This window comes from Mchenga conophoros, linkage group LG20, assembly GCF_057382185.1.
Source record: "Mchenga conophoros isolate Kocher_MC1m ecotype Shallow Benthic linkage group LG20, M_conophoros_male_GT1.1, whole genome shotgun sequence".
Classification (NCBI taxonomy): Eukaryota; Metazoa; Chordata; class Actinopteri; order Cichliformes; family Cichlidae; genus Mchenga; species Mchenga conophoros.
In genome coordinates, this window is record NC_140545.1 from 19,071,460 (window position 1) to 19,078,733 (window position 7,274).

The 7,274-nt window shown below is 39.6% G+C and overlaps 1 protein-coding gene across 3 annotated transcripts; it reads left to right on the forward strand.

The window, feature by feature from the left end:
- Positions 1-104: 104 nt before the first annotated feature.
- On the forward strand, positions 105-6,776 carry LOC146550623 (organic solute transporter subunit alpha). Of its 3 annotated transcripts, XM_085259448.1 has the most exons (8): positions 105-1,895; positions 1,990-2,084; positions 2,749-2,900; positions 3,035-3,108; positions 3,196-3,351; positions 3,663-3,774; positions 4,389-4,641; positions 5,170-6,776. In XM_085259448.1, the coding sequence occupies exons 2-8, from the start codon at positions 2,018-2,020 to the stop codon at positions 5,607-5,609; spliced, it is 1,254 nt and encodes a 417-aa protein (XP_085115574.1). In that variant the 5' UTR covers positions 105-1,895; positions 1,990-2,017; the 3' UTR covers positions 5,610-6,776. The 3 variants fall into 3 exon arrangements, with proteins under 3 accessions (XP_085115574.1, XP_085115573.1, XP_085115572.1); XM_085259447.1 differs by lacking the exons at positions 105-1,895; positions 1,990-2,084 and having other exon boundaries at positions 2,100-2,900; positions 3,666-3,774; XM_085259446.1 differs by lacking the exons at positions 105-1,895; positions 1,990-2,084 and having other exon boundaries at positions 2,101-2,900.
- The last annotated feature ends 498 nt before the right edge of the window (positions 6,777-7,274 follow it).

Below are 7,274 nucleotides of genomic sequence, written 5' to 3' on the forward strand. Positions count from 1 at the left end.
TGGTGATTAATTATTATTAATTATGCTCTGTTCAGTTGGTCTATCAGCTAATGACATTACTGTAATGTGAAGGCTGAACTAAAACCCCGTCCTGATGTCGCAAAGTAACATTAAACTAAAACTTTCACTTTTTGCGTGTTTTTTGCTGGTAGCTTTGCCGCTGTTTTCTCAAGATGCTTTTTTAGAAACAAAATGTTGTTTTTAACAATTTGCCTAGGGTTAGTGAAGTTGATATTAGATGAAAAACAGCCCCAGTGGAGCTTCAGTTAAAATCTTTTCTATACCATATACACTCCCGATTGAAAAATGGCAAAAATCATATTTTGGATTGGATCGTAACTAGGTTCTAAGTAGAAATTCAGCATGCACCATGAAGAAATGGGAGTGACAGAAAACATTTTTTGATCATGCAATTTATTGAAAACAACGCTTAAGCTGAAAGAGGCTGTTTTACAGCTGATCAAAAGTTTAGGACTACACCTCCAAAAAACCCTTAAACCACCCAAAACAGAAATCAAAGGTCCAAACATGAACTCTGTTATGAGCCGCTCCACCGTTATTGTCGATCACTTCAAAAATTCATTGCGGCATGCTTGTTGCAAGTGTTTCCATGTGGTGAGTGGGAGCATTTCTCCAAGTGGTGAAGACGGCCGCACGAAGGGCATCTACTGTATGGAGCTGTTTTCCATTTTTGTAAACTTCCCTTGCCATCCATCGCCAAATGTTCTCAATTGGATCTCTCCCCTTTGACCCTACAATCCAACTGCTATACACAGAATGTGGACTTACTCACTGAACATAATGTGCCTCCACATGTCCAGCTTCCAGTGCACATGTTGCCGATACCAGTGCAAACAGGCTTGACTGTGAAGAGTAGTCATGGCAGGCCTCCTGGCAGCCCAGTGAGACCAGAGATTGTCTGTGAGGAGAGCCGTCGGCCATATCGTCTTGCAAATCAGTAGGAAACTGCTTGTGGTTTTTGAAGCTGACAGGGTGAGGAAACTGTTTTCTTGGCATGTCTTCCTCACTTTGAAGCCCATCCCTAACATCCCCCACTATATGGCACATTGCTTTTAATTTGGTGATGGTACTAAGGCTCACTACGATTATACCGCAACTTGGGTTTTGCGGAACACAAGAGTTCTGACAAGAGTCAATCGCAGGATTAAGCTGTTTGGCATTGGCACAGAAGATATAGCAAGTTTTTAATGGGCACATCCCACATACTCAACTCTGCTTCTCAACCCACAAATGCATTTTCTTAAAAATGTGGTACCAAAAAGCATTGTTACAACAGTGACATAATTGACCAAATACAAATTTCCTTACTTTTTAAACAAACTTTATATATAACTACTAGGTAAAACACTTTTCACTGTGAATTATTTACAGTAAGTCCATATTCTGGGACGTCATTTAAACAAGTTTTGATAAGAGTCTGCCAGATATACTCGGGGCAGTTATTTCTCCTGGTCTGACAGATTTGGGACACTGTGGGCCCAAGCTGTTTTGACTGTGTGATTATTGTATGCTGTTTCTGTTAAAGGGGTCGAGGTACTAGCTTTATCACTGCATGAGAGATCGTTCAAATTGGGCCAGAATATTTAGGCTAAAAGTGACAAAAGTAGTCATATTTCACATTTAGCCACATGATCCTCAGTTTATGAAAAATGTTGATTAGTGGCACCTGCACTAAATATTGGGTGTATTTTTAAATATTTGTTCTTCTCACATAAACTGTTGGCTGTTCAAGATGAACTTGGATCCCATACCTGTCCCCTACCTGTATCTATCAATGATTAACATCTTTAGTCAGACAGGAAGTGTTTGGGTCAACACGGAAAGGACAGGAGAGGCCTGGAAGTCGTTTTACATAAAACTACAGCCTCTGGAAGGTAAAAATTTGGTGCTGGGATATTTGGTTGGCTACGAATTAAAAGAGGTAGCTGACTGTTGTAAATTATGCTATTTCCTATGTATTTGCTCTAGATGCGTGGTGAATAGGATTATATAGAGGATGAGAAGTAGGGCCAACTGCAGCTGGATTGGGCCTGAGATCCCTCTGTCATCACAAATTTTTACTGGTAAGTACAATTTTCTACTTCCACTGTAGCAGAATATTAAGGATTGCATTTATTATCTCCCCTTGTTAATGCCCACTAAGTGAGATGGAGTGATAAACTATCTCAGATTCAACTCTTTTTGGCATGAGCTGTAGCATTTTAGTTTAATATTTTAGTTATAATGCTCAAAAAAAGTTTGATGTGTATTCTTTTCTGATGTGTATACAGAGAAAAAATAGACTTTAATAAATATTATAAGAACTTTGTTGTTGCTTGTTAGAATCATTCAGCATTTTTAGCCATTGATAGATAGTTATAGAAATCTGTTAAAGAAATCTGCACCTGAGACGATGTACATTTTCATTCTCCTTACTCAATAGATGAAATGTTACATTACAAACATTCATTTTCTAAAAATGCTGAAAATTCTGAAAGACTGACGGAATGCATCCTGAATAATTTGCACAGTTGCAAGAGGAAAAAATATTGTCGCAGGACTTAATTATCATAAACTACGTATGATTGACTGGAGAGAATCCAATGAACTTGATGTATAAGAAACTGGAATCAAAATGGAAGCTTGTGTGTATGTGTGTTGATTTCTCACCAGTTTCTGGCAGTATTGTGTACTTTTTTGCAAAAATTCTCTTGTGCTTTTGTGTGGTACTGTGTTTTTTTTTCTCAGCCATTAAAAATGAGCTGTGGCTCTTCCTCATCCCAGCCGGCCTGGCTGTCATTTTACTTGGGGTGTTTCTGGAAGAGGTGGGCTTCTTCTTGCGCAATATTTCCTCATTCAGACGTCAATTTCTCTACCTTTGGATATTAGGAATGTATCCGGTAACTGCAGTCTCATCTCACACCCACACAAACACAGAGCTCCTTTTATGAACTGAGCTGAAATTGCATGCTGATGTGCTCCAGTCCAGCATGCACTACAGCTGAATCTTACTGCTGTTTTCTGTTTCCTTTAGGTGTTTGCCTTCACATCTCTGATAGCACTATATGTGCCCCGTTCCTCTTCTCTGTGTAGTTTCATTGCTTCTTTGTAAGTTACCAAGAATGGACTATAAAGACTTGCTGTGATCACGGGTTGGTTGTATATATCCTGTCCGAATGTGTGTATTTGGCACAGGTATCACTCTATCACCTTGTTGAAATTCATGGGACTGATCACAGACTTTTTTGGAGGGAAAGTGCGTATGCTGGCTATGTTGTCTGGACAGCAGGTAACTCCAGATCCTTTTCCCTGCTGCTGCTGCTGCTGCCTCCCAATGGTGACCATCAACAGGTACACAGCAGCAGCCACAAATCTGAGTAAAACACTGCCACAGCACGTAGAGTGAAATGATTAAGGTCTTATTAGGCACCAGGTATCATCTCATGGACATTGTAGAGGTGTCATCTCATCAGATCATGTGCCACTAATGTCTATAATGGCTTTTAGTACTTGTGTATGTTACCTGGATGGGAATTTGCACATATATTGCACACACTTCCTGCATGTATATCCTTTGTGTTGGTCTAGCTGTGTTGTGTAAAATGTGGTCGATACAGTAGCAGACTGTCATGTGAAAGTCTTGTCCCTTCTCATGTGTGCAGCAGCAGCCGGGCCTGGATGATGGCTGCTGTCCTGCAGCTCTCTGTGGTCCGCAGCATCTTGTTCTTCGTGACTTTGGTGCTGTGGACAGATGAACAGTATGACTATGGTGATGTGAGTTGTTTATAAAAATTTTGATCTATGCTTATTTTGCCAGTAAGGATAACTTCATGAAGCTCAATCCAGTGCTGGTGTTCATTTAATAGAAGATATACATTATTTGTCCCAAAGCTGGGAAATTTGTTACAGCAACTGGGTTTAACACAACAAAGACAAAACACTGTCAGAGTAGTGTCAGTTCCCAATCTTGTGCAAATATTTTCTTTCTGAAAGTAACTTGTTTCAAGCTAGGTTCATATATAATAGTCATAATGGTTGTAGATGGTTACTGACAAAGGCTGCAAAAAGGCTTCTAAACTGTACAGGGGGAAGGTCATGGAAAACCTCATATGATTCACATTTCTGCAGAACCACTGCACATTGTATGCACTGATTGTTCATTTTTATAAAGGTGGTTTGAACACTATGAAGCTCTCTCACACTCCAAATAGCTTTAAGTAGAGACTGCCTCTGTAGTTATACTATGTTTAACATTTGAAGTACAATGAGGCTTTGAGCCCAGTCTTACATGTTCAGTCTATTTCAGATAACAAATCATCTCATCTGAACTGAAAAGCACTGGATAGACTGAAGAATAAAAAGTGTAACTATCGTCTTATTTTTTCCAGGTGGGTTCAGTTGACCCCAACCTGTATGTGAACAGCATCATAGGTGTGTCAACTTTCGTGTCCTTTTATGGCCACCTATTGTTTTACAAAGCAACAAAGAGTGTGTTGCATGGCTATGGACTGAGAGCCAAGTTCATCTGCATCATCCTGGTGCTGGTCCTGTGTGGCCTGCAGAGTGGCATCTTAGAGACTATGGGGGCTCTGGAGGTTATCCCCTGCACACCACCTTTCTCTGTCTTGGCCCGGTCTCAGTGTAAGTGACAGCACATCTGGACTCCTCCAGTCTTTTGCCTCCCAATCCGGTTTTACTCAAATAATTCTGCAGTTATTCTTGACATGATCAGTCACAACACTCAGACAACATTTTTCAAACAAATCTATCTTGAAAAGTATTAGATTTTATTTTCGCAGGGTACACCCTGGACAGGTAACAAGCATGCAGAACAGGTCTTACACTAACATGATGTGTCCTTGACTGAGACAGAATTCTAGTGCAACTGAGATTTCAGTTCTCATTAATACTAGATAAGTGCTCAACAATCTAATGTGAGCAAATAATAAGATTTAAGACTATAAACCGAAAATATAAAAAAATTCTGTCATCACTTTGCTAAAACTAAAGTTTGATTTCTTTGAGTATGGTTATTGTATGGTTATATTGTTACATCGGCTATAGTTTTGAATGAAAACTCACTATCTCACAAAGATGGAAGCACTGTTGTTTCACCCAAAGCACTCTACACTGCTTGTCCTGTATTGTGCGTTTCTTGTCCAATCTTAGTGATCTACCACTACAGCGTGATTGTGGAGATGTTTTGCATTGGCCTGTATGCCCGCCACACATTCCGTAAGGTGGAGCCGAGTGAAATGGAGATGGAGGAGCCGCTTGATGTATGGAGAATGGAAAAGGCCGTCCAAACGGAAGAAATTCAGGCGATGCATCAGAAGGCCAGCGTGCTATCAGAGGAGGTTCGGCCTGGTGGATGTCTCATCAACGCCTCATATAGTCCCAGTTATGACAGTGACAGCGAAGACAGCCTGTGCAGGATAGAGCATGCACCTCTGGATGGTTTCCACTTTCCTAAGGCCAAAGGTCAGCACTCAAGGAGTTCAGAGACAGTGGAGCCCAGGTGTGCGGATGAGCCCGGCGTAGCTCTGACACACATTACTGTCAGGGCTAATGTAAATGACCTGGAGTCAAAAGATGTCACTGTGGTTTGACCAGTGGAATAGAAAAGCCCATAAGATTAAGCTTGACTGCTGAAGATGCAAAAACTAGCTAGGAAAGGGCACTTTGAGCAAAATATACTGCTAAACGCTTCAATTATACATCAGATCCTGATGAGCAAAATATTTAACTTAAAATTTGATGAAGAATGTAACAACTGACATAACATCAGTCAGTGCAAACTGAAATCATTGAGCCTTTGAGGGCTGGATTCAAGATCAGGTGAAAAATAAAAAAATATTCCCTTAATTTGATGATATTTTGCAACATATTATTGGATATTCTTTAAACATTGCACCTCACCCCAAACTGCTCTGAAATGGTTGTGAAGTGCTAGTTTTACCTTACACACACTTTGCACTGCCCTTCCTTTTGTTCTACACATAACATTTTGATCATTTTAGTCATTTTTGGCATTGCATGCTTGTTCTGTTTCTGCAGTACTGTCTAAGCATGATACCAAGTAGTTGGCAGCTTTTTCCATTTTGTTGAATATTGGTTACTGGCAAACAGTTCGTAGGTACATTACCACCACACTGCATTACTAATGCATAACATCCTACCAGGCCTATGTTTAAGACAAAAAAAAAGGCACATCAACTATTCACTTGAATTTCAAGACTACTGAAAAGTGATGACCATCCCTAGTCCTGGCTTGGTTGTTTGTGGGGATGACCAATAAGACAAACACTTACACACATAATTATCTCATTTAGGATAATTAGGAGACTGTGCAGAGATATTCATCTAATTTTAAATGTGGTCCAGAAACTTCTTATTCATGTGTTTTAGGGTTTGGACTAACCAGGCTGGCTTATAAAGGTCGCCAAAGATTATGTGCTTCTAAAATCTTTAATATATATTTTGTTCTCTCTATTGTTCTTATTATTATTACATATTATTACATTGTTGTACTTATTAATCCCACACGTACTAATTGTTGTGACCTGAGGAAAATGAATGAAATAAATATAATGTTACAACATAATTGAAGTATTTTAAAGCACTTCAAACCCGTGCTCTTTAGAACTGTGTATATATGTAGAGATTTGTTGCTTCTGTTTTTTATCTTTAATTAACAGAGTCTCTGAGTCTACAATTAAACGTGACATGTAGGATGATATATGTATATATGTGTGATATATAACCACAATAAATCCCTGTCCAAATTCAATTCAAACTGTCAACAAATTTAATATTTTTCTGTGGAAATAATTTGGTACATCAGGAGCTAGTAATGTACCAGTAAGTAGATGCACATTCTTGCAGGTGTGTACAGCTGTTTTGCTAACTTTGACTTGACCTCTAGAACCATCTGTAGCAGGCATAATTTGAAGTAATGGTTTTCTGTGCAACGTCATCAGTCTTTCATGTAATTGTGGAGGATCCTCAGTCCACTCTTCTTTATAGTGTGCCTTCAGTTAATTGAGGTTTGAAGCACTCTTTTATGCATCGTTCTCTGAACACCCAGTGCACTCCAGTCAGGCTGAGGCCTGGACTTTGACTAGGCCGGCACAAGAACAATTCTTTTCTTTTGCAGCCCTTCTGTTGGCAATTTGCTGCTGTGCTCAGGATGATTGGGCTTCATCCACACACAAATCTGTGTGTAAACAAGTGTGCACAAATACACCTCGTTTGATTCATCAGTTTTCTTAGCT